This window comes from Perca flavescens, chromosome 3 (assembly GCF_004354835.1).
Source record: "Perca flavescens isolate YP-PL-M2 chromosome 3, PFLA_1.0, whole genome shotgun sequence".
Lineage (NCBI taxonomy): Eukaryota > Metazoa > Chordata > Actinopteri > Perciformes > Percidae > Perca > Perca flavescens.
In genome coordinates, this window is record NC_041333.1 from 40,810,423 (window position 1) to 40,838,241 (window position 27,819).

Genomic DNA, 27,819 nt, shown 5'->3' on the forward strand with positions numbered 1-27,819 from the left:
ATGTTAAATAAAAAGTACATTAAGGTCAAGGTCAAGGTAACTTTATTTAATGTAACTGCTTTGGGGTCAATTCTTAATGTAAACATTATTTTTAATAATGCACCAGTTTGGAGGGTTCCTTGTGTTAGCTTTGAATGATGAACAGAACCCAAATGCAGACAGATGCAGAGCCAGGAGTGTGAATAAACAGCTTTTATTCAAAGTACTCAAGTATCAAGTACAGGTTTCTGGGGTGGAGAACAGGTCCGGTGGATTCCGGAAAGGAGCGGGTCTGTCAGAGTAAGACAGTAGGCCGGCTAGCGGTGGGGTCCAGTGGTGGTGGTTCTGGTCCGGTGTATGGCAGGAGTGAAGCGGTACCAGGAGTCAGGTTCCAATGGCAGCTGAGGTACAAGAGAAGGGACAAGGACAGGCAAACATACAATAGACTAAACAGATACGCAAAGGTTTGTCTAGCGCGAGACTAACTGTAGCCATCTTGACTATGATCTGACGCAGAGTGGAGGAATGACCGGGTATATGAAGCAGAGGTTGATTGTGGTAGATGAGATGCAGCTGGAACCCTGACTCCTGCACACCAGACTCCACTCCTGCAATTAGGACAGACAGAGGGAGGGAGAGAGGAGAGACAGAGAAGCTATGTGGGAGCAGAAGGCCTAACACCTTACTTACAGCATTATTTTTCTAAGAACCTCTTTTTTTATATCAATTAAATTGGTATTGTGACTGAAATATCCCTAACTGATTCAATATTCAATCAAATCGGATCTACTTGTGACCTTGTGAATCAGAATTGGAATTGATTCAGGAAATCAGTGGGAATGCCCAGCCCTACTTGTTTTTTGTTTTTTACAAGTAGATGATTTAACCCTTAATTTAACCATCTGTTTTAATGTTTTAATTTGTTTACATTTCTCTGTTTGTTCATCTCGTTTCACTTGTCTTTGTGCAACATGGGATTTTAAGCATGACCAACGATGTCAAGAAAAGTCATGAATGAATGATCAAATCTCAAAAAAGATACATTCTCATGTGTAATTTATATATTAAAAGATCCGTGTATGGCTACAGTATTGCCACAGAAAATATTGTGATACTATGGTGTATAAATACTTTTCCCTACCCCTAGCGTTAACAGTAATAATAAATTGTATTTATATAGCGCTTTTCAAGTTACTGAAAGAAAGTTTACAACAAAGCACATTAAACATTTCTCCACCGGTTCTTACAACATAACTCAGTTTCTCACAGATGGTCATTAGTTCTAGTTTCTACATCATTTTCCTATACAAATTGACCAACCAGCAAGATCCTCTTTAACATCAGTTTACATTTAACCAAAGATAAGACTTTTACACAAGCTACGTATTTTAGACATTTGCAGTCCATAAATTAAAGGGTTGAAGATTGGTTGGCAGGTCAGAAAGTATAATGACAAAAAAATGCGCAACATCAGGGGTACACTGCTCATATCAAACCTGCTCTGTACTATTTCAAAGAAACCCCCAAAAGAAAAGTTGAGTAGAGAAGCGAGGTGAGGTGTGCAGGTACTGACAGCTTTCTGTCTGGTCTGTTTAGAACCAGAATAACACACTTTAAGGATCTTCACGTAGGTGTAAATGATTAAACTGAGAGGACCAAAGACTAAAAGACAAGTGCAAATGAGTCCAAAAATGTTATTGACGCTGGTGTCAAAGCAGGCCAGTTTCACAACAGAGTAGTTGTTACAGTACACTTTGTCAATGATGTTCCCACACAGCTGTAAAGGAGCACTTAAAGATATCACGACAGCATCTCCAACAAATGGGTATAACCATGATAGAGCAATAAGCACGGTAACCTTGTTAAATGTCATACGTGTGTTATATTGCAGAGGATAACAGATAGCAAGATATCTGTCATAAGACATGATGGATAAATTAAAAAATTGTATACTTGCATAAGTATACACACAGAAAATCTGCAGGAAACAGAAGGGAGCAGAAATAATGTGAATGTCAGAGAGGATCTGAACCAGAAGGAATGGAAACAACCCTGTACTACCATACAGTTCATTTACAAACAGGCTGCACAGAAAAAGGTACATAGGTTCATGTAAGCTTCTGTTCATACAGATAACCACAATCAGCAAAACATTGGCACAAAATATTAAAGCATAAAAACACATCATAAACAAAAAAAGTAAGTATTTAAAGAGCCCAATATTAAAGTATGCATTAAAAGTGAAATATGAAACTTGTGTAAAGTTCATCATTTGGTTCACAACACAACCTTTCAAGTTTGTACAGGATGAACAGTTATCAATGTTACATTTTGTAGGAGGTTAGCAGAAATCAAATTAGTTTAAATGTCAAATATACGCTTATTCTGGACTCACTGCATTAACACACAAGCAGTATTCAGCCTGCAAACAGTAAAGACATCAATTCTTACAATAATACAGACTCTTCAAACTTACCATTTACCTTATTCAAAGTCAATATAATGTTTAGGTTAAAAATGAAAGATCCGACAGTTTATTACATTGCGTGAATCATCTTACATTCATCAGCTGTCTAGCTGCAGTCATGCTGTCACTGCTTTAAAACTGAGATGAAACTCTGTGTCTGCTTCTTTTAAACTCTTCAAGTCAGAGGGTGTGCACATCAGCAGTCAGTCAGGCCTCATTACCACGGGACACATCTAACTGATATCTGATCATCTACTCTAAAAAAACATTGGTCAGTAAAACAAAAAATAAGCAAACATTGATTAGTGTGAGTAATCATTTGTCAATATTAATTGGTCTTATGTAGTTGTTTTATATATAGAAATGTTTATACAAAAGCTGCAATATAAAGTGATTAACAAAAGATGACAAATACATGTAAAAAGACCGTTAAAACCAAGACTGTCCTCTGAAAAACGACCCCATTGGTCATTTTTACCAGCAGTTTTTATGACCCATATTTACATTTATTGGTAGGTAGTGCTGCCCTCTAGTGCTGTAGTAGTGTAGCAGGAAATCATGTAACCTGGTATTAAGACCAAGCAGAAACTTTCATGCATTCACCTTCACCTCTATGCCCCTGCACGTCACTGAAAGGAGGAACTTTGCTAATAGATCTCGGTGTAAGTCACACTGTCCATAAGGAATATCATATTCAAGCATAGAGCAATTCATAAGGGTTGTTGGTACATGAATATTTTATGGCCAAAGATCAATGACCGACTCTAGAAATCCTATCTTCAAATCACTGACCTGGTTAATCTAAATGTGTAGCAAGAGGTGAACTGGTAATGGCTGGAAGAAGACAATGTGTACCAGGTCTTACACACTTATATGCCTTATATGCCTTTTTGTAAAATACTGAAATGTACATTATTTTTCAGTTTTGGGTAACCTTACTTTTTTTAACCTCAGGCAGTTCACCACTTATCTTTATACCATTTCAAGCTATTCATTGGACTTGAACTGCTAAAAATGTCAGTAAAAAACGATACAAAAACTGTGTGTTCTAAAACTTTTGACCGGTAGTGTATGTATATATATATACACATACACTACCGGTCAAAAGTTCAATATATATATATAAATAAAATCACAAAGTGTGATATAGATAGTGGTGATCTAATTAAAGGCAATTTATAATAGAATAACACAGATTCTAATATTTGCAATTTATTGTATCTACAAAAAAAACTTCTTAGATGCAACAAATTACTAAAGTCAACTTTCCAAGTATATGATTTAACACTTTAAACTGTGCAATAGATAGGCCTACATTGGTATTTTTGTTTCTTGGAGTGTCTTCAAATGCTTCATATCACTAATATCAGTACAACCTAAGCTAAACTTTTCTGGAAGTCAATAAACTATAATAATTAAGAAAAGTATTGAAATTGTGTCATGAATACAAAAGAAATACAAATAACACACAAAAATATTGATCCTAAAGATTTCTAAATGTAGAAACATGAACACAGTCTTTCTTTGTCTTTCTTATAAAGGTATTTTGTTACTTTCATCCGCGATAGAATGGTTTATTTTCGGAAATTGGATAATTTATAAAAAAGTCAACAGAGTGGTAAAGTAGATTATTTCTGCCTTAAACCTACTTATTTCTTCTGGTCTGGAGAGAACCACGCTTCTGTCTAAACATCATGTCCTCTAGGCACAAAGGGATTCTGACAGCATGCTTCAAGACCTGGGTGCAGTGTTGGGCATGTTATGTCAGGCCTAGGGTTGAGATTCTGCACCAGGGCCCAGAGGGCTTCCCCCTGAGGCCATGGGCTGGCAGTTCCCTCACAAACATACTCCTGCCAGTATCAGAAAACCAATTTTAGTTTTGTTAGAGTCTGATATGATATGAGATTGCAAACTTTACAATGTTGTGATGGGGCTTTAGGTAGGGTGGGGGGGAGAAATCACAAGAGGTATATTGCGATTTATTACCTTTTTCCAACATCAAATTATGTGCCCAAAGAAAATCTTTGGAAATATCTGTTTTCTTTAAAAAGGTAAATTTTTCTGTTTGTTCATCTCAGTTCACTTTTATTTGTGCAAAATGGGATTTTAAGCCTGACAATGTCATGAATGAATGATCAAATCTCACAAGAGATAAATTCTCAAGTGTAATTTATATATTAAAAGATCTGTGTATGGCTACAGTATTGCCACAGAAAATATCGTGATACTATGGTGTATGAATATTTTCCCCCACCCCTAGCATTAACAATAATTATAAAAAAAATGCATATCACTCCCTCCGGGAAATAAACGACACCAGTGGAGATGAACAACCGAGGCTGTGTTAGTAGTTTTCCGGGAGTGAACTGAAAACAGGCAGTGGCGGATCTGAAGAAGGTCCACAGTTGAAACCAGGCGAAGCAGGTGGATATGTTGGAGTTGGCGTGAGGCCAAAAAGGGTCACAATTCGTCACAATTCGCACAGCGTTTTGAACGGCGTTGTATGGAAAGCCAAAAGGGTCACAATTCGTCACAATTCGCACGGCGTTTTGAACGGCGTTTGTGGCGCCACCTGGCGGTTAATAAACGCCACTACACATCTAATAAACGCCACCTGGCGGTTAATAAACGCCACTACACGTCTAATAAACGCCACCTGGCGGTTAATAAACGCCACCACGCGTGTGACGTCACCAAGCGTTTAATAAACGCCACCAGATGCTTATTAGACACCTGGTAGCGTTTTGATAATCAACTCCGCCCTGTGGCTTTCACAGCCAATAGATTTGAACTCTAATCACCCAATCAGTAAAGAAGGAGGTCAGGCAACACTAATCAAGCACGGATCTCCTTTGCAGCTTGTTTAAGTAGCCCAAAGAAAATGCACAACTTTGTAGTATGTCACTTTTGTATTGCCAGATATCAGTAGGCACTGGGTGCTCATACCTTATTTAATTAATCAATCCAAATCATCCTCCCAAAAATGTAATAAAAAGTGGTGAGGAGCTATTTTCATTATTACCGGCTTAAATTTAATAAGCGCTGTCACACTAAAAACTGACTAAACGCTGTCACACTAACAACCTAATGGCATTAGGTCTGCCTTTTATTGTACATTTTATCTGGGTCTATTGTTAAAAGGGTTTCAGATATGGTGATATTTAACCAAGAGAGGGGTTAACATGAAGAGTAAGCAGATTTTCATAAAATACTGTACTCTTAATTGAACTACTAGGAACCAAAGAGTAGCTTACCAGAAAATCTGACAACTCTGAAAATCTTGACAAAAAGGATTCATAGTTTCTGTAAAGGGCATGCAACAATCAAACCTAAATATTATTATAAATCTTATTTAATTACTAGAAAAAAAGCTAGTTTGGGACAATTTAAGACAGCCACAGCTGTCTTGCATACAGTCAGTTAAATAAGAATTAGTTATATCTCAATAAAAACTAAATTATAATGGCAGCATAGGGCACTATCACCATTTATTTTAATTCCAGTAAGAGCAATTGACCTGAAGACGGCTAGATATACTAATTATTTCCTCTACTTTCATATCTTTATGCAAAAAACACTCACCAGCGCTCTATATAAAGCAAATAAATTAAACATACGTGTCATACTTCATTTGACCTTTCAGGAGACTTACCTTGACACAGGAACAGCAGGTGTCAGATCCCTCAACACATTCAAATACTATGGTTTATGATCTTGAGTCAATTGAAATCAATGAGGACATTAACTTGTAATGATAAATCATTATAAGCATTTTAATTCATTTTTATTCCATGCATTACTAAAAATGTAAAGCTGAAAAAATGTACTGACAAACACAAAAGCATGACAGATATAAAACATGACATTTATTAAATAACATCAAACATTCAGCAGCACTAGGGTGCAAGTAGTCCTTTGTGCATAGTTTCTGGTATATATTTATAAGGACCACGTGACATCACATTGCTTTGCTGTCACCATTTTTGTGTGTGGTCAAAGCTAGGGGACCTACGTCATATCAACCACAACAGCTAGAGGAGACGGATACGTGATACACACAAGAGAATACGAGGAACAAATAGGTTTTGTCCGTAATGTTAACCAGCCGTCAGCCCTTAACGAACAACTTGCTAGTTAACCTTACTTGTGTGATCAATCTATACTTAACCACCACAAAAATAACACTGTTGATAATTGAGGACTTGCATGTCCTGTTATCACATACTCTACATTTGTTTTTCAACTGCCATATCTTGGTGTCATTTACCTCTCCTGCAACAGCGTATTGATGGGCATCTGTACTCATGAGATACTCCAGTGTATGAGGATGTATTACGTACAAGTTAATGTTAAATGTGCCAGGAAAAGTAAGTAAGCAATTTCTATATACATTTTAGAGTATCGTTCAATATGTTTGATGTTGAGATGGAAAAAAATGTGCAAGGTCCAGTGGAGGTGAGTTAAGCAGGAATGGTTCAGGTACAGGGTACAGAGAGAAGATGACATTAGTGGAAGTGACAGACATTCAAAGTTCACTTCCGTACAAGCAACACAAAATATTGGTTATTCCATCCACTCAAACTTAGAAAATAGAGAAATCCCTGTTCTTTTGTTTCTGTTTCTGTCTGTATGGAGTATATAGTGTAGGACAGATCCCTGTGCCCCAGAGTACCTGTGACTGGCTGACTTTTCTTTGATCCTGTCACTGCCGTGCAGTCAATACACTGTCTAACATTTGGCGCTGTGTGGGCAACTTTCCATTATATCTTTCATAATTAAAAAAATGCTCGGCTGGAAGTTTTCATTCTTTGATTTTCTTTTACTGCCTATTTTGTGTAAACAGCTGGTAGCGCATTTGCTGCTCGTGTTACAACCCAACGTGGAGACTGCAGTGCACACCTTTTCTTAAGTCACACATTTTTTTGCAGTTATGTAATTGCACAGAGTGACATCACAATTAGATTAATCGTGCAGCCCTATTATATACAGTATACTATTTGGTGTCCACCTGTTTTATGCAGAGGACACTTATCTCTCCCCTGGTGATTGTATGCCAGACCAGAACTGCAAACTGGACTTTTGTTTTGAATCTCATTTCCGACACACCTGCTCATGATAATGCAAGTTAACAACATCCCACTGCAGGGTCATTAAAAAAACCTCCCTGGCTGCATTTGCTGTATATTTAGGATCATCCTCCTCCTGCATTGTCCTAAAATTGGTAAGACTCCTTGAAAAAAAGGGTCTACATTAGCTTCACTGTTCACCCAGCATGTATTTCAACACACTAACACTATTGAAACCGAGTCAGAACTTGGTTTTAGTCAGTTTGAGTTTATGTTTCATTTCAAATCATATATGCCATTCATAACAACCTAAATGTGTCACTGTCTGAGTGATGGACTCTACTCTCTAATGTTACTTACCAGCTGTTAGTTCCCCCTGGCTGTCCACAGGTTACTAGTGCAGTAATAGGGTGAGTTTATACATGGTGGACCCACCAGTCAAATAGGGACACACTACATTTATTATATTTGTAACAACTGTCCCATGTAGCTATATGGTCTCTATAGAGTAGTAGTACTATGGGAAGGCGCCTGGGTTTTTTGTTTTTGTCTTTACTGGTACTAACTAATGCTTGTTAGCAATCTATGTTTCTCAATATTATTAAAATAACTGGCGGTGCCTCCAATATGAATAAGGTAAGTTTTGTGTTAACCTTAATTACTCTTTTAAATTGTAACTCAGAACAAAACCTCATGTACAAAATCTAAGACCCAAAAATGATACTTTAAATACTATAAACCCAGATATTGGAATTTATTTAGTTAAAGTACAAAAATAATAAACACATGTATGGTGTATTAGAAACATTAACACAAGTGAGGCCAGTATAAATAACTCCCTATTTTTTATATACTATATACTAGTATACTATAAATTGTTACCTCTGCTTAGGTTTCAATAAAATAAATGCATAAATCCTTTTGACATGTAAACCTGAATAGTTATTTCACATGCAAAGCTAACAGTATGCTACGAAAACAATGCTAATGGCAATTGTGCTATCGCTAACTGCTATTCACAGTTAGTGACACAATAGATACTACAACACTTAATTACAGCATATATAATCACACACATGCACATGTATATTTACCTCTTGTCGATTTCAATACGCCAAAACACAGCAGAACTGGTTGTCAGCCTCAGTAATGGATAACAATGTCCTTCTACAACCTACTAAACCTCACACAGTCCGTTCACTTAGCGTCTCTGACTCTGTCTCTCTGACTGGATCTCTGCAGGTTACAGCTAAGCCCCGCCCCTCTACCTGGGATTGTAATTACATTGGCTGATAGGTCATGACCTTCCAACAAAAGTACAGAAAGACGATGATTGACATATTAGGCTGCTATCATGTTAAACTGTGTGGCAGATTACCCTTACACGTGCTGAATCATGTACACTTCACTCAAACTACAGTCAACTGCATCAACTTAAAACTTTGATCTTTTAAAAACTGTAAATGTAACTCTTACCTTTTAAACGTTTTATTAATGTTAACCATTTTAACATATGGCATTAACTTATATTTTCTTCACCATATTTATATATTTGTATTGCATTAAAATAATTTCAATAAATATCTAAATGAAATGTATCCAGGGCTACATATTATTCAGAACACTTCTTAACTTCTTAACTTAACTAAAAGTGCTATAGAAATAAAGCTGCCTTGCCCTTCAACCTCCAGCCTGTTACCAGAACCTAGGAGCTAGGAGGTATTGCAATGTTAAACTGCAAAGGCGAGCTATCTTTTGCTCCATCTGCAGTGCACCTCCTGCGTGTGTGTGTATTTTGAATTTCTGTGTGGTTTGGTACCAAATTGATGTGTTTAAATACTACTTATTGTCTTCTTAAATAAGTTCAAATTCACCCCTTGGTCTGTTATTCCTGAGTCCTAGTTCTAGATCTCCTTCAAACCTAGACTCTGGGCCTATCTGTCAGTGAGTTTTTAAATTTAAATTTTTTTTAAATTATTATTAGGCTACTTGTTTTGCAGCTCTTCTGGATATTTTGCCCCTAGTCTGTGTGAACTTTCTACAAAGTTAGTTAACTGGTCCCTCTTCAGTCATAAAGGAGTAGAGGCGTTTTGACTTGCTCTAGTGTGGTTTTTGTGTTCACAATATGTATATTACCATCAAAGTGTTTGTGCATACAGACGCAAAGTTATGAAGTGTTCTAAATAATATGTAATTTGTAATAATGTAATATTGTAAATTTCATTTAGATATTTATTGAAATTATTTTAATGAAATACAAATATATAAATATGGTGAAGAAAATATAAGTTAATGCCATATGTTAAAATGGTTAACATTAATAAAACGTTTAAAAGGTAAGAGTTACATTTACAGTTTTTAAAAGATCAAAGTTTGAAGTTGATGCAGTTGACTGTAGTTTGAGTGAAGTGTACATGATTCAGCACGTGTAAGGGTAATCTGCCACACAGTTTAACCTGATAGCAGCCTAATATGTCAATCATCGTACATCACTGAAGTATATCTATCAAGTCTTGCAGCTAAATCTGTACTCTCTGACCTGGATGTTATTCAGGCCCATGCACTGAGGATTTGTTTGGGGTCGATGAAAACTGCTCCAGTTTGTGCTTTGCAAGTTGAGGCAGGTGAAATGCCAGTCCAGCAAATTGAATTTTGCTCAACTGTTCTGTGGCCTGTGATGCCAGCCTGGATGCTGAATGTTGCTTGTGTAGACCTGGAGTTGTTGAATATTAAGCGCAAGAATAAGATAGTTGACATAGTTCAAGAATATTACGATTATAGAGATAGAAATTATGGTGGGTATGTACAGGTTTTTACTGATGGATCGAAAGATTTACTGACAGGGGCAACGGGGGCTGCAGTGGTGATTCCCAGTTATCAGACTGGAGTCAGTAGGAGAACCTCAGACTATTTAAGTGTGTATGCAGTTGAATTGTTAGGTCTTTTGTTAGCTGTACAATGGGTGGAAGAGGTGATGATGCGCAATGTACTCATTTGTAGTGACTCAGTGTCAGCGCTGTCGAGTCTCAAGTCAGGATCAGCCAGGAATCACCAAGAAATTGTGTATGAAATTTTGTTTACAAATTCAAGGTTTGTTAATCAGGGTGTGAATGTGGTGTTCATGTGGGTTCCTGCTCATGCAGGTATAATAGGTAATGAGTGAGTGGATAAATTGGCAAAGGAGGTGGTTAAGAAGGGTGCTGTGGAATTGAATACTAAACTATCAAAGTCAGAGGGGAAAAGCATTGTGTGGGAAGAAATTTCCAGACAGTGGCAACAGTATTGGGATGGTGGAAATAAGGGGAGGAAATTGCATATGATTCAGGCTAAGGTAGGCCAAGGAGGGATGAGTTACAGTGGGTTTAACCGACAAGAACAAGTAATTGTCAGTAGGCTGAGAATAGGTCACAGTAGATTAAATGGTACACTTTTTATATTAGGGAAACATCCAACTGGCCTGTGCAATGTATGTGAGGTAATGGAGACAGTGGAGCATGTATTGATGTCATGCAGGAGATATGTCCGAGAAAGAGGGGTTATGTTTGCTGGACTACGGAAATTAGGTTTAGGTGAACTCAGGATTACAGATGTCCTTGAAAGTGGTGTTATTATGAATGGAAGGAAATATCTATTTGCGTTTTTGAAAGGTACTGGTGTTTTTAGGAAATTGTAGTGTATTGGTCTGAATAAATAGATATTGAGAAATTGTCAATAGGAAGCAATAATTGTCAATAATTGCCATTAGCATTGTTTTCGTAGCCTACAGTTAGCTTTGCATGTGAAATAATTGAGACAAGCTACTGATAATTCGCCGTGAAATAGTGGATGGACCTGCTTGCTCGGTTAATTCATTTGATTCAGGAGACGGACATTTGTGAGTGTAAAAAAAAAAAAGGATCGGGGAAACTCCTTTGGACCACCAGAGAGCGATCTTCCATCCTGCTGGTGTGATGTAGACTGTCGCTGCTATTTTCTGTTCTGCTGATCTTCCTGCTGTGGTTTACCCGGTGCTCTGCCTGCTGCCATCGCCAAGTTCGCCTTTTTCATAAATCCCCTTGGCTGGGATTCGTGAGTACTGAGTATATTGCACGTGCATTTTATTTTATTAGTTGTGTAAACAAGTAACACGGCCGTCACATTTTAAGGCCTCCTCTCCCAAGCTTCTATTCAGGCCTTCAACAGGGTTTTTTTTTTTGTATTTTGATTGCTGAGTATGAATATGTGAGTGTGGGCCCACAGATAACTATTCAGGTTTACATGTCAAAAGGATTTATGCATTTATTTTATTGAAACCTAAGCACAGGTAACAATTTATAGTATACTCTGATAGCTGTATTGACGTAACATATTATTTTGTCATTAAGAAATAGGGAGTTATTTATACTGGCCTCACTTGTGTTAATGTTTCTAATACACCATACATGTGTTTATTATTTTTGTACTTTAACTAAATAAATTCCAATATCTGGGTTTATAGTATTTAAAGTATCATTTTTGGGTCTTAGATTTTGTACATGAGGTTTTGTTCTGAGTTACAATTTAAAAGAGTAATTAAAGTTAACACAAAACTTACCTTATTCATATTGGAGGCACCGCCAGTTATTTTAATAATACTGAGAAACATAGATTGCTAACAAGCATTAGTTAGTACCAGTAAAGACAAAAACAAAAAACCCAGGCGCCTTCCCATAGTACTACTACTCTATAGAGACCATATAGCTACATGGGACAGGTGTTACAAATATAATAAATGTAGTGTGTCCCTATTTGACTGGTGGGTCCACCATGTATAAACTCACCCTATTACTGCACTAGTAACCTGTGGACAGCCAGGGGCAACTAACAGCTGGTAAGTAACATTAGAGAGTAGAGTCCATCACTCAGACAGTGACACATTTAGGTTGTTATGAATGGCATATATGATTTGAAATGAAACATAAACTCAAACTGACTAAAACCAAGTTCTGACTCGGTTTCAATATTGTTAGTGTGTTGAAATACATACTGGGTGAACAGTGAAGCTAATGTAAAGCCTTTTTTTCAAGGAGTCTTACCAATTTTAGGACAATGCAGGAGGAGGATGATCCTAAGTATACAGCAAATGCAGCCAGGGAGGTTTTTTTAATGACCCTGCAGTGGGATGTTGTTAACTTGCATTATCATGAGCAGGTGTGTCGGAAATGAGATTCATAACAAAAGTCCAGTTTGCAGTTCTGGTCTGGCATGCAATCACCAGGGGAGAGATAAGTGTCCTCTGCATAAAACAGGTGGACACCAAATAGTATACTGTATATAATAGGGCTGCACGATTAATCTAATTGCGATGTCACTCTGTGCAATTACATAACTGCAAAAAAATGTGTGACTTAAGAAAAGGTGTGCACTGCAGTCTCCACGTTGGGTTGTAACACGAGCAGCAAATGCGCTACCAGCTGTTTACACAAAATAGGCAGTAAAAGAAAATCAAAGAATGAAAACTTCCAGCCGAGCATTTTTTTAATTATGAAAGATATAATGGAAAGTTGCCCACACAGCGCCAAATGTTAGACAGTGTATTGACTGCACGGCAGTGACAGGATCAAAGAAAAGTCAGCCAGTCACAGGTACTCTGGGGCACAGGGATCTGTCCTACACTATATACTCCATACAGACAGAAACAGAAACAAAAGAACAGGGATTTCTCTATTTTCTAAGTTTGAGTGGATGGAATAACCAATATTTTGTGTTGCTTGTACGGAAGTGAACTTTGAATGTCTGTCACTTCCACTAATGTCATCTTCTCTCTGTACCCTAGTGACTCCCCTCATCCGCTCCATCTACATCTTCCTGTAAGGGAGATCACATTCTCCGAAACAGTGCTGATCCAGTGCAACTTTTCCCGGGGAGGCTGCGGGGTCATCCATTGTTTTGAAAGGTGTCACTTGACTGTCAGCTCTCCATCGCAGCCCTGCATGGCAGTCAATAAAAGAACCTCCTGAACCATTCCTGCTTAACTCACCTCCACTGGACCTTGCACATTCTTTTCCATCTCAACATCAAACATATTGAACGATACTCTAAAATGTATATAGAAATTGCTTACTTACTTTTCCTGGCACATTTAAAATTAACTTGTACGTAATACATCCTCATACACTGGAGTATCTCATGAGTACAGATGCCCATCAATACGCTGTTGCAGGAGAGGTAAATGACACCAAGATATGGCAGTTGAAAAACAAATGTAGAGTATGTGATAACAGGACATGCAAGTCCTCAATTATCAACAGTGTTATTTTTGTGGTGGTTAAGTATAGATTGATCACACAAGTAAGGTTAACTAGCAAGTTGTTTGTTAAGGGCTGACGGCTGGTTAACATTACGGACAAAACCTATTTGTTCCTCGTATTCTCTTGTGTGTATCACGTATCCATCTCCTCTAGCTGTTGGGGTTGATATGACGTAGGTCCCCTAGCTTTGACCACACACAAAAATGGTGACAGCAAAGCAATGTGATGTCACGTGGTCCTTATAAATATATACCAGAAACTATGCACAAAGGACTACTTGCACCCTAGTGCTGCTGAATGTTTGATGTTATTTAATAAATGTCATGTTTTATATCTGTCATGCTTTTGTGTTTGTCAGTACATTTTTTCAGCTTTACATTTTTAGTAATGCATGGAATAAAAATGAATTATAATGCTTATAATGATTTATCATTACAACTTAATGTCCAATTGACTCAAGATCACAAACCATAGTATTTGAATGTGTTGAGGGATCTGACACCTGCTGTTCCTGTGTCAAGGTAAGTCTCCTGAAAGGTCAAATGAAGTATGACACGTATGTTTAATTTAGTTGCTTTATATAGAGCGCTGGTGGGTGTTTTTTGCATAAAGATATGAAAGTAGAGGAAATAATTAGTATATCTAGCCGTCTTCAGGTCAATTGCGCTTACTGGAATTAAAATAAATGGTGATAGTGCCCTATGCTGCCATTATAATTTAGTTTTTATTGAGATATAACTAATTCTTATTTAACTGACTGTATGCAAGACAGCTGTGGCTGTCTTAAATTGTCCCAAACTAGCTTTTTTTTCTAGTAATTAAATAAGATTTATAATAATATTTAGGTTTGATTGTTGCATGCCCTTTACAGAAACTATTAATCCTTTTTGTCAAGATTTTCAGAGTTGTCAGATTTTCTGGTAAGCTACTCTTTGGTTCCTAGTAGTTCAATTAAGAGTACAGTATTTTTGAAAATCTGCTTACTCTTCATGTTAAATATCACCATATCTGAAACCCTTTTAACAATAGACCCAGATAAAATGTACAATAAAAGGCAGACGTGATGCCATTAGGTTGTTAGTGTGACAGTGTTTATTAAATTTAAGCAGGTAATAATGAAAATAGCTCCTCACCACTTTTTATTACATTTTTGGGAGGATGATTTGGATTGATTAATTAAATAAAGTAGCACCCAGTGCCTACTGATATCTGGCAATACAAAAGTGACATACTACAAAGTTGTGCATTTTCTTTGGGCTACTTAAACAAGCTGCAAAGGAGATCCGTGCTTGATTAGTGTTGCCTGACCTCCTTCTTTACTGATTGGGTGATTAGAGTTCAAATCTATTGGCTGTGAAAGCCACAGGGCGGAGTTGATTATCAAAACGCTACCAGGTGTCTAATAAGCATCTGGTGGCGTTTATTAAACGTCTGGTGACGTCACACGCGTGGTTGCGTTTATTAACCGCCAGGTGGCGTTTATTAGACGTGTAGTGGCGTTTATTAACCGCCAGGTGGCGCCACAAACGCCGTTCAAAACGCCGTGCAAATTGTGATCCTTTTGGCTTTCCATAGTGGGGAGCAGGTACAGTAGGATCACGTCGGGGTGTGTAACGATCTGGCGCTGAAGAGGTGACCAGCCCGGGTTTAAATACTGCAGGTGTGAATCAGTGAATGAGCCTCAGCTGTGCCAGCGACAGAGCAGGGATGAATGGCCACGCCTCCTGACCCAGTTCCTCCTGACATGCCCCCTGCCACTTCAGGTAAAAACAGTACAGACAGACACAGAGAGGAAAAGGGAGACACAAACACACAGGAAGGGGGAACGAGGCAGCTGACCCACAACATTGACAATGTTACATTTTGTAGGAGATTTGCAGAAATCAGACTAGTTTAAATGTCACATTTATGCTCATTCTAGACTCACTGCATTAACACAAAGCAGTATTCAGCCTGCAAGAAATAAAGACATAAATTCTTTCAAAAACACAGATTCTCCAAACTTTCCCCTATTTAAAGTCAATATAATGTTAAGGTTAGAAATGACAGAACACAGGTAATCACATTGCATGTATCCTTACTTTCATCTGCTGTCTAGTTGCAGTCACGCTGTGACTACTTTGCAGCTGAACTGCACTGAAACTCTGTGTCTGCTTCTTTTAAATCTTTTCAAGTCAGAGGGTGTGAACATCAGCAGTCTGGCCTCATTACCACGGGACACATATTACTGACGTCTGAACATCTACTCTTGGCATATTAAAAACAACATAGGTCAAACAAGAAACAAAATAAGCATGATAAGGTGCCCGAATATCTCAGTTGGTAGAGAGGTTGCCCATATATAGATGTTTACTCCTCAACGCAGCGGGCGCAGGTTTGACTCCGAGCTGCGGCCCTTTGCTGCATCTCATCCCCCCTCTCTCTCTCCCCTTTCATTTATTCAGCTGTCCAGTCAATAAAGGCCTAAAAAATGGCCAAGAAATAATCTTTTAAATAAAAAAAATAAGCATGATAACATGAATTGATTATTTCTTTACGATTACATATGGCTGTAGTTATTAATTAATTAGTTAGTGTTATTAGTTATTAATTAATTAGTTAATTAGTTTGTGCTCACCTTTCTTTGAAAAGAAGTCAGTTACCAATTGTTTCCCCTCATTTCGTTTTCTCTCCTCCTTCTGTCTTTCCTTTCTTTTTTGGTAGCATGATTTGACATTCTTTGAGAAAGACATTTCTACAGCAGAAGTTTGCGCTCCACCAGACGCTCAAGCGTGCAGATGGACTAAACCATTTGGCGCATTAGCAAGGGGTGGGTGAGACTTTAGTCTTTTTCTGTATACAAAATTTAGTCAGTCAATCAACCAAGTTATTCAGCCAATACACTAACTTTACATTTCATCTGACATGCATTGTGAAATTTAATTAGGAAATGAAAATATCCAGGTGAAATAAAAATATATTACAGACTTTTCAAGGGCCCTCTCTGCCCTTGGGCCCTGGTAATCAGTATCGGTTTTACCCCCAGTCCGAAACCCCTGTCCTCCACAAGCAGTTTTTACGACCCATATTAACGTTTATTGGTAGGCAGCGCCACCCTCTAGTGTCATGGTAGTTATGGTGAGAGCAAAGCAGGAACTCATGTAACTCGGTATTAAAGGCCCTGACACACCGAGTCGGCCATCGTGCACTGTCGCCACGCGCCACTAACAGCCAATTCATCTGATTGGCTGTTCAGCTTGAAAACAGTATTGAGGAAAGCAAACACAGAAGGTTCTTGTCTGATCAATCCAATACACATAAGACCAAACATGACGTTCAAATGTTCTTTCTAAAATAACACACAGGTTTGAACGATTGAATTAACTATTTTTCCACATTATGTCCATAATATGGACGTACGAGATATACATAACTACTTGTGTTGGTATATTTATTTCAACCATAACATGAATTTTTAAATATCTACACATTACAAAATCTCTGCACTGTCTTCACCGCTAATTACCATTGTAGTATGAAGGCATGTTTGGTGGATGGATTAGCAAGCTAACGTTAGCTAACTAGCCAGCAGCCGGCCATTAGGGTTTGGTCCCTCCACTCCTCTCCCACTGTAGGGAAAATTCTTTGCCGAGAGAACGCTGTTTGTTGTGGATATCGTAGCAATGTTTGTATCCGGTTTCCATTTTTGAATGACTAGTAGATTATCACCACCTGCTGTTGTGGAGAGTTATTTTCTTGCATGCAAGCACGGAACGTACCTGCTGTAATCCCTGCGGTATGTTCCACTGCTAATTTTTGGACAACACAAAGGCCACGTTGACTGATGGGAGCCACAATTTCCTGGCCGTCGGCGTTGTGTGTCAGGGCCTTTAGACCTTACGTGCCTAGAAGTAATGCCAATGCATAACTGCCTTAAAACTGCATTCTATTTCATTTCCAGCAGGGGGCGAGTCCATTGGCTCTAAAGAGAAATCTGTTTCTATAGAGGGCTATAAGAAAATGAGCCTACTCATTTACTAACCTACCTCAGTAAATGTTTTCATACTGAGTTCATGGTCTCAATCGCTAACAGTGTTCGCATTTCTTTAAACCAATTGAAATTGTCTTGGGCAGCGTTAAGCTCCGGACACAGAAGCGATGGCTCTTCAAAATATTCTCGGGAAGTGAAAAGTGGGCGATCAGTGTTGAGCTCTATTCAGGCTTAGTGCAAAAAACAAGTGTGGTCATTTCCCATTGGATGACCCACAAACATGGCCATAAATGTTTGGTTTGTGGCTCCCCAAATGGCAGGCAAGGGCAGAGGCCTTTGCATGTTGAGCTGGAGCTAAGGACGTGTAGAAAATAACAACTAAATATACAATAGTTGGGCTCACCTGTATGCACAGGGCCGTATCTGGAACCAAACACCTAGATAGGGCCTTGAGTCACACAGGGTCAGAAATCTGCAGCCCCCACTACAACTTTGCTTTTGACTCTGCCATCCTGGTCTTCTCTTCCAGGGAGCTGTCAGCTGTCATCAGCAAGTGTGGATACTGTAACATCTGACCAGCGCTCTTTGTCTTTAACAATAGAAGAGGTGAGGACAGAGTTAAGGAGACTGCATACAGGGAAAGCGGCAGGTCCGGACGGTGTTTGTCCAAAACTACGGAAGGATTGTGCAACTCAATTAGCAGAGCCCCTCCATAATCTCTTCAACCTGAGTCTACAGACAGAGAAAGTCCCGGTGTTGTGGAAAACATCCTGTCTTGTACCAGTGCCCAAAACAGGACGCCCAGTGGAGATGAATGACTACAGGCCAGTGGCGTTAACATCCCACATTATGAAGACTCTGGAGCGGCTGCTCCTCCGCCACCTGAAACCGCAGGTTGCACAAGAATTAGATCCCCTTCAGTTTGCCTGGTTCTTATGTAAGGATTATGTTTTTTGACTTTTCTAGTGCATTTAACACCATCCAGCCCCTTATACTGAGAGACAAGCTCGTAAGTATAGGGGTGGCCCCCTCCTTGACCAACTGGATAACGGACTACTTAACATCAAGGCTGCAGTTTGTCAAGTTGGGGAAGTGTGTTTTGGGGTCGCTGGAGTGCAGTACGGGGGCTCCACAGGGGACAGTTCTGGCTCCGTTCCTGTTCACATTGTTATATAATAATATGTGTAAGTACAATTCTGAGTCCTGCCACATCCAGAAGTACTCCGATGATACGACTGTTGTGGCATGTGTGCGAGGTGGACGGGAGGAGGAGTACAGGGACCTTGTGGAGGACTTCTGTGACTGGAGCAATAAGAACTGTCTCCTCCTGAACACCACCAAGACTAAAGAGATGGTGGTGGATTTTAGGAAGTCAAAGCCAAACTGTCAGCCGGTCTGCATTAAAGGGAAGGCCATTGAGGTTGTGCAGACCTACAAGTACTTGGGTGTACTCCTGGACAGTAAGCTTGACTGGTCCACTAATACAGATGCTCTGTACAAAAAGGGACAGAGCCGTCTCTTCTTTCTAAGGAGGCTCAGATCTTTTGATATTAGTAGCGATCTGCTGCTCATGTTTTATCAGACTGTGATGGCGAGTGTCCTGTTTTATGGTGCGGTTTGTTGGGGTGGCAACATGACAGACAAGAACAGCAGACGTCTCGATAAGCTGGTCAAAAAGGCCAGCTCAGTGCTGGGCAGAAGACTGGACTCACTGAGAACTGTAGTAGAGGGGCGTGCATGCAACAAACTGTACGCCATAATGGGTAATGACAACCCCCCCCTCTACAACGTCCTGGCTGGACAGAGGAGCAGTTACAGTGAGCGACTGCTCTCGCTGCACTGTAGGACAGAGAGGTTCAGGAGATCTTTTGTCCCCAAAGGCATCAGGCTATTTAACACCAACAAATGACACCGAATTTAAAATCCTTCTCCTGACCTACAAAGCTCTAAATGGTTAAGCGCCATCATATCTTGAAGATATCATAGTACCTTATTGTGCCACTAGAGCACTGTGCTACCAGAATGCAGAGTTACTTGTGATTCCAAAAGTCTCTAACAGTAGAATGGGAGCCAAAGCCTTCAACTGTCAGTCTCCTCTCCTGTGGAGCCAGATCCCAGTCTGGGTTCGGAAGGCAGACACCATCACCACATTTAAGAGTAAACTTAAAATTCTCCTATTTGATAAAGGTTATAATTAGGGAGTGAGGAGTTGCAGCGTTTGCCTAGACCGACGGGGGAGGGTGTATAGCTACAGACACGGCACCCCTTCTCTTCTCTGCTTCTCTTCATAGTCATCAGATTCATCTACCAACCCTTAGACTGGTTTTAGACTGCAGAGGGACTTTCTTCCTTTGACACACTGAGCTCCTCTCTCCTCTCTCTTTCCATCTGTGTTAATCCATGTCCCCTAAATGCGTGTTAATAACTTAGCTCCAGGAAGCTTATTCCCCGGAGTTCACCCAGCAGTTTTCCTTAGATAAGGGTGGCACCTAAATCATGGTTGCAGCTGTCGCCGTGGTCCTTCTCCGTGCCCTGCTATGCCCTGCTACACCCTGCTACACCCTGCGGTGCCCTGCTAATCCCTGCTACGTCCTGCTACGCCCTGATACATCCTGCTATGCCCTGCAGTGTCCTGCTACACCATGAACCACTACAGCTACTATTTCAATCAGGAGAGACTTCCATCCAAATATGAACATGTTTATTGTACAGACAATATGAAATGTGCAAAGTCTCTGGAGATTAGACTCCATCAAATCCATATATAAGTGGTAGTGAACCCAAACATATCCCCCGATGGAATCCACACACTGGTGATGGTGATGAAGGTGCTCAGGAACCAATCAATGTGTGACCATCCCCGGAGTACGTGGGTGAGACGATGGTGGTTGAAGGGGAGGAGACGGGACGCACTTGATTCTGAAACGACAACTGACAACCGTAGAGGAGAGAGAAGATTAAAAACAGGATGTCATGCTATGATTGGCTTGTGTTACATGGCTGAATCTGATTGGTTTAACTAACAATGAAACAGCTGAATCCGATTGACTGCTGACAAGTGAATGCCATGGAACAGCTGATCAATTAGGAGTGATGTAAAAAGAAATATGAAGTCTTCCTGAAAGAACTTACGCTGATCTTCATTTCTAGTCATAGTTACATTATTGTTATTGTGACTATTATTGCCACTGTTCATCACACCCCCAACCGGCACCGTCAGACACCACCTACCAAGATTTGATACTATGAATGAAATTGAATTGAATTAAACTGATAGGGTAGTTGGTACATGAACATTTTGTTGCCAAAGATCAATGTCAATTGATCAATGTCTCTAGAAATCCTATCATAAAATCAGTGACCCGGTAAATCTAAATATGTAGCAAGGGGTGAACTGGAAAAGACATTAACAGAATGACAAAATACTATTATTTATTCCAAAACAAAAGGAACGCTAGATTCTCTGGTCTCATTCTCAAAAGAGAAATGCATGGTGGCTACACGTGAGCTTGTTCTTTTTGGTTTGGAATTTACTTGGAACGTCAACAGAAGTGACCATGCAGAATTCATAGTGCACCTTTAATGTTGAATCATATCGAACGCTGAGGGCTGTAACTACACGTTGGTATTTGACGCCGTGGGAAGGAGAACTGCCTGCAATCAACCTTTACAAGTGTTGGGCCAAGTAAATCCTTACAGTCAACAGTGAATCTTGCTAAATAATATTTTTAATGTTAATGCAGTCTTGTACAACAGTGACAAAAAGATGATGTGATTAAATCTTTTTGAGAATGTTTTACTTGTTTCATTATGTTTTCAAAGTTATTTTAGCAGTTATGAAATCAAGTACAATTTTAAAAAATATGTAAAAAAATACCACTGAATCCTTTCTTGTGGGCTTGACTTTTGCCATATTGATAATCACATTACTGGCTTTTTCTTTTAGTACTCTACATTGCATAATTATCTAGTAATAGTACAACCCAGTCGCATGGCAGTTTGTGAAATGTTTAATTATTGATTTGTGTACACGGAAACATTTATGTCGTTTCTTTCGTGATGGTCAGCCCGTTTTTTAAACTAATGTATTTCAATGGGAAGCATCTTTCGTGATCACAGCACAATTCTTTCTGCCATTTGGGCTTCAGCAGAGAAGCTGTTTACAGCTTTGCTATTATTGGTATTTTTAGCCCTATAACTGCTGTTTTAATCAACATTTATTCACCAGATCTTATCATGGTTTATATGTATTTCTTTTAATGTTATTATTTCATATAAAATGAAATTGTTAAGCAGACAAACTGATGAAAAATAAATGTCAAATGTAAAAAAGATACATATGCAATTGATAGAATAATAGACCTATAGTTGCCGTCTGTGTATTGCTACAGTATTGCCACAGAAAATATCGTGATACTATGGTGTATAAATATTCACCCTACCTCTAGCATTAACATATAGTGGTTTTCAATTTCCTCTAAGATAATTTACAACAAATCACATTTAACATTTCTCCACCAGTTCTGACGACATAAATCAGTTTCTCACAGATATTCGTTATTTCTAGTTTCTACATCATTTTCCCATACAAAATTATTCACGGGATCAGCAAGCAGCAAGATGCTCTTTGACATTAGTTTACATTTTACCAAAGACGAGACTTTTACATAAGCTACGTATTTTAGACATTTGCAGTCCATACATTAAAGGGTTGAAGATCGGTTGGCAGGTCAGGAAGTATAATGACATGAAAATATGCAACATCATGGGTACACTGCTCATATCAAACCTGCTCTGTACTATTTCAAAGAAACCCCCAAAAGAAAAGTTCAGCAGGGAAGCGAGGTGAGGTGTGCAGGTACTGACAGCTTTCTGTCTGGTCTGTTTAGAACCAGAATAACACACTTTAAGGATCTTCACGTAGGTGTAAAGGATTAAAATGAGAGGACCAAAGATTACAAGACAAGTGTTAAAGAGTCCATAAATGTTGTTCACTGTGGTGGCAGCGCAGGCCAGTTTGACAACATAATAGTTGTTACAGTATACTTTGTTAATGATATTCCCACACAGCTGTAAAGATGAACTTAAAAATATCGGGACAGCAGTTGCAAAAAATGGAAATAACCATGTTAGAACAATAAGCACGGCAACCATGTTAGATGTCATACGTGTGTTATATTGCAGAGGATAACAGATAGCAAGATATCTGTCATAAGACATTACGGATAAATTAATGAATTGTATACTTGCATAAGTATACAAACAGAAAATCTGCAGGAAACAGAAGGGAGCATAAATAGTGTGAATGTCAGAGAGGATCTGAACCAGAAGGAATGGAAACAACCCTGTACTACCATACAGTTCATTTACAAACAGGCTGCACAGAAAAAGGTACATAGGTTCATGTAAGCTCCTGTTCATACAGATAACCACAATCAGCAAAACATTGGCACAAAGTATTAAAGCATAAAAACACATAATGATCAAGAAAAGAAAGTATTTAAAGAGCCCAATATTAAAGTATGCACCAAAAGTGAAATATGAAACCTGTGTAGAGTTTATCATGATCATCCTTTTGGTTCACAACACAACCTTTCAAGTTTGCACACGGTGAACAGTTATCAATGTTACATTTTGTAGGAGGTTAGCAGAAATCAAATTAATTTAAATGTCACATTTATGCTTATTCTGGACTCACTGTATTAACACACAAGCAGTATTCAGCCTTCAAACAGTAAAGACATCAATTCTTACAATAAACAGACTCTTCAAACTTACCATTTACCTTATTCAAAGTCAATATAATGTTTAGGTTCAAAATGACAGATCCAAAAGTTTATGACATTGCGTGGATCATCTTACATTCATCAACTGTCTAGCTGCAGTCATGCTGTCACTGCTTTAAAACTGAGATGAAACTCTGTGTCTGCTTCTTTTAAACTCTTCAAGTCAGAGGGTGTGCACATCAGCAGTCAGTCAGGCCTCATTACCACGGGACACATCTAACTGATATCTGATCATCTACTCTGACCATATTAAAAAACAACATTGTACAGTAAAACAAAAAATAAGCAAACATTGATTAGTCCGAGTAATAATTTGTCAATGTTAATAGGCCTAATATAGATATGTTTTTTGTATATAGAAACGTTTATACAAAAAGCTGCAATATAATGTGATTCACAAAAGATGACAAATATTTAAAAAAAATAGGACCATTAAAAGGAATGTTAAAACCGAGACTGACCTCCTTTTACAAGGAGTTTATACGACCCATATTTACATTAATGGGTAGGTAGCGCCGCCCTCTTGTGCCATAGTAGTTATGGCGGGAGAAAACCAGGAAGTCATGTAACCTGGTATTAAGACCAAGCAGCATCTTCCATGCCAAGATGTAATGCCAATTCATAACTACCTTAAAGCTGCATTCTATCCAAGTTGCTTCAGGGGTGAATCCACTGGCTCCAAAAAGAAGTAAGTTTCTATAGAAGTCAATGAGAAAATGAGCCTAGCTCTCAATTAATTTATCACCTCAGTAAACATTTTCATAATGAGTTCATGGTCTCAATCGCTAGCCTTGTTTGCATTTCTTTAAACCAATCAGAATTGTTAAGCTCACGGGACACAGTGACGATGCCTCTTTGAAATAGTCTTGGGTGGTCACTGTTGAGCTCTATTCAGGCTTAGCCCAATAAAGCAAGTGAGGTCATTGCCCAGTGGGCTGATGATCCACAAGAATGAGCATAAAGGTTTGGATTTATGGCTCCCAAAATGGCAGGCAAGTTCACAGGCCTTAGCATGTTGAGCTGGAGCTAAAGAAGAGTGTTGACAATACCAACTAAATATCCAATAGTTGGGCTCATCTGCATGCACAGGGCCGTTTCTGGAACCAAACCGCTAGATCAGGCCTTGAGTCACACAGAGTCAGAGATGCCTCAAAAGTGCAGGTATTCTCTCAAGGCCCTGGAAGACCACCACTGTGTTAGATTTCCCCCCAGAGAACTTGATGTCACCTCTATGACCCTGAACGTCACTGAAAGTAAACTGAGGTGCTTTGCTAACAGACCTCTATGTAAGTCACATTGTCCATAAGGAACATCGTATTCAAGCATAGGTCAATTCATAAGGGTAGTCTGTACATGAACATGTTATAGCCAGAGATCATTGACCGACTCTAGAAATCCTATCTTCAAATAAGTGACCTGGTTTATCTATGTAGCAAGGGGTGAACTGGTAATGGCTGGAAGAAGCCAATGTACACCAGGTCTTACAAACTTATTTGCAGAGGAAAATATTCAAAAAGAAAACAAAATCTATTCATTCTAAATCTAAAAAACAGTCCACAATATACCCATGCTTATAAGCCTCCAATGCAGATTGGCTGTTCTGAATCATGGCAACAACGCCTTCCTTAACTGTAACACTTCCATGAATACAATTACATTAACAGACAATATATGATTATTTATTACAAAAACAAAAGGAACGCTACATACTGGTCTCCTTCTCAAGAAAGAAATACATGGTGGCCAAAGGGAGCCACCTACTGGGGATATTTGGTGGCCACAGAATAACAATTTGTGGCCATGTTCCATTGTTCAATGCATAATGTCGTAGTAAATCCATAAAGTCAACAGTGTATTGTGCTAAATAATATTTTTAATATGGATGTAGCCTTGTACAACAGTGACAAAGTGATGATATGATTAAACCTTTTTGAGAATGTTTTTAGAGTTAATATAGTTTTTAAAGTTTTGTCTATATTATGATGAAATTAATTAATAATGAAAACAATTAACAATATGTAACTTCAGGTGGGGAATGATGTGATTTGAAAGTTGCTTTATGCTGCTATATTGTGGTCTCATAGGATATTACATATGCATTACATTCTGGGAACTGTACCCTGAATCAGACCCTGTTTTAGACTGCTTTGAATGGGGGGGAGCACAAGTCTATTACAGTTAAAACATTTAAATTAGTTTTAATTATAGCTTAGATTTGACTTTTGGATTTTAGTTTTTAGAGTGTTTGTCAGTTTTATTGCCAAGCAAACCAACCTTAATATTCACTGTTTGATTGTATGAAATAAATAACAATATCCATTTTTTCAGTTCCTGGACATGTACTGTACTACATTTATCTGATCCTGGCACACACCCATGTGAAAGCCTCCTTTCTGCATTAAATTCCAACATATTCTAAATTGTCACCTGCCTCCTGAATTTTGTTTTCCTTTACAAAGAGAAAAACATTTCCAACATTTATTTGGTGCATAGAAATTAATAGGAATGAAGGGAAGTATGTGTTTGACACTCAATATTTCCTGGGCTAAGACCACTGGATCCCTGCTATGTCACCTCAAAGGCCAATCCTGAAGACAACAAATACACATAAACAGAAGAAATAGCAGCGTTAAAACCCAGAAACCACTTGTACAAGCAGTAGTTACGACTTACATTTACGTTTTGCAGCAGCAGTCCACAGTTGCAGAATTATTGCTGCCGCTTCACTCAAAACTTAATAAAACGTTATGAAATCTTAGTGACACAACTGCTGAGCTGGAGCGAGTTCATCCACACTTGTTATTAGGACTGGCATAAAGAAAAACACATTCAGATTTATTTCGATCTTAATTTGAATGGCACAGTATTGACTCCAAAAATTCCAAGATCGATCTTTGAAGAGGCTCTGTTTTAAAGCTAGAGTGAAGATATTGGTATCATATCAAGCTAGACTATCTAAGGATTCCATTTCGTGCTAAATAATGCTCCAAAGACAATTTGGCGAGGGAAAAACTGCCATGGTAATTTTTACAGATGTGTTACTCTTTATTGTTTTGACTCTTGTAGTCCGTTCATGTTAAATAAAATAGTAACTGCTTTGGGGTCAATTCTTAACGTAAACATTATTTTTAACAATGCACCAGGTTAGAGGATTCCTTGTAGAACTTACAGCATTATTTTTTCTGAGAATTTCTTCTTCTTACAATATATGTATATTAATATAATTAAAAACTGTGATACAGGTAGTGATGATGTAATTATGGGCAATTTGTAATCGATAGACACAAAATTACTCAGATTCTGTTTTAATATTTGCAATTTATTTTATCTACATAAAAACTTATTAGATGCAGCAATTTGGTAAACTCAATGTTGTAATGTGATGGGTCGTTTACACTTTACTTGAATTTTTCTACATAAGAGTGACATGACACTGTCATGAACGTGTCATAAAACAAACAAGTCATAAACGTTTATGACATAACTTTTTTATTAAGTGTCATTCGGTTTTGTCATGACACATTATGCTTAGGGTTCATGTGTCATGACTGTGTCATGACAGTGTCATGTGAGTGTCATGTATTCATGACAGTGTCATGTCACTCTTATGTAGAAAACTTCAAGTAAAGTGTTACCGATGGGTCTTTAGGTAGGGGTGGGAATCACAAAAGGTCTATTGCAATTTATTACCTTTTTTCAGCTTCAAATTATGTCCCCAAAGAAAAAAACGTTGTCAACATCTGTTTTATCTAAAAAGGTAAAATTCTCTGTTTTTTCATCTCGTTTCACTTTTATTGGTGCAAAATGGGATTGTTAAGGGAGAACTCCGGGCAATTTTTACGTTAATCATGATCGCTATACCTATGTGTGCTCAATTACCTATTTTTGAGGGTGAAATGAAATACAAGTTTTCACCGCGAAGGCATGAACGTTCTTCTGGAGGACATCCACCAGACCAGCGGGCACTCGATGGACTGTTGTCGGCCGCGGTAAGCTAGGAGGGCGGGGGGGAAGCAGAAGCAAGGACGCCAGCCGGACCAGCAAGCCCGGCTAAGGAAACTACTTAAACAATCACAACTGCCCCGACTCCTACTCACCAACGCCAGATGGATCACAAACAAAATGGATATATATGCTACAAATACACACTGAACTGCTTCGTGATGATTATTACCGGAGCCTGGCTGAACACACTCACTCATCCCAGACGGCAGCTAGCAGCTAATAGGGAAGGTGAATTCAAACAATATGTAAGTTGCAAAACACATCTTGTTGTCTTGTG

The 27,819-nt window shown here is 38.6% G+C and overlaps 2 protein-coding genes across 2 annotated transcripts; both read right to left on the reverse strand.

Moving 5' to 3' along the window:
- Window positions 1–296: 296 nt before the first annotated feature.
- Window positions 297–2,164, reverse strand: LOC114552983 (olfactory receptor 2A12-like). The gene is made up of 3 exons (XM_028574077.1): window positions 1,348–2,164; window positions 466–587; window positions 297–380 (listed from the first exon to the last, which is right to left on the reverse strand). Exons 1-3 carry the CDS (start codon window positions 2,162–2,164, stop codon window positions 297–299), a joined length of 1,023 nt encoding a protein of 340 aa, XP_028429878.1.
- A 20,225-nt stretch (window positions 2,165–22,389) lies between these two features.
- LOC114552984 (olfactory receptor 2A14-like) lies at window positions 22,390–23,334 on the reverse strand. The gene has a single exon (XM_028574078.1). It carries the CDS (start codon window positions 23,320–23,322, stop codon window positions 22,390–22,392), a length of 933 nt encoding a protein of 310 aa, XP_028429879.1. The 5' UTR covers window positions 23,323–23,334.
- Between the last annotated feature and the right edge of the window lie 4,485 nt (window positions 23,335–27,819).

What these genes read in the sequence shown, in the direction of transcription:
- LOC114552983 (XM_028574077.1), bottom strand. Translation starts at nt 2,164, where the DNA reads ATGTGTTTTTATGCTTTAATATTTTGTGCCAATGTTTTGCTGATTGTG. An exon ending in AATACGTAGCTTGTGTAAAA is followed by an intron (nt 588 to 1,347) that starts GTCTTATCTTTG and finishes TCCTAATTGCAG; the next exon opens with GAGTGGAGTCTGGTGTGCAG. An exon ending in TCATAGTCAAGATGGCTACA is followed by an intron (nt 381 to 465) that starts GTTAGTCTCGCG and finishes CTTGTACCTCAG; the next exon opens with CTGCCATTGGAACCTGACTC.
- LOC114552984 (XM_028574078.1), bottom strand. Translation starts at nt 23,322, where the DNA reads ATGATCATGATAAACTCTACACAGGTTTCATATTTCACTTTTGGTGCA.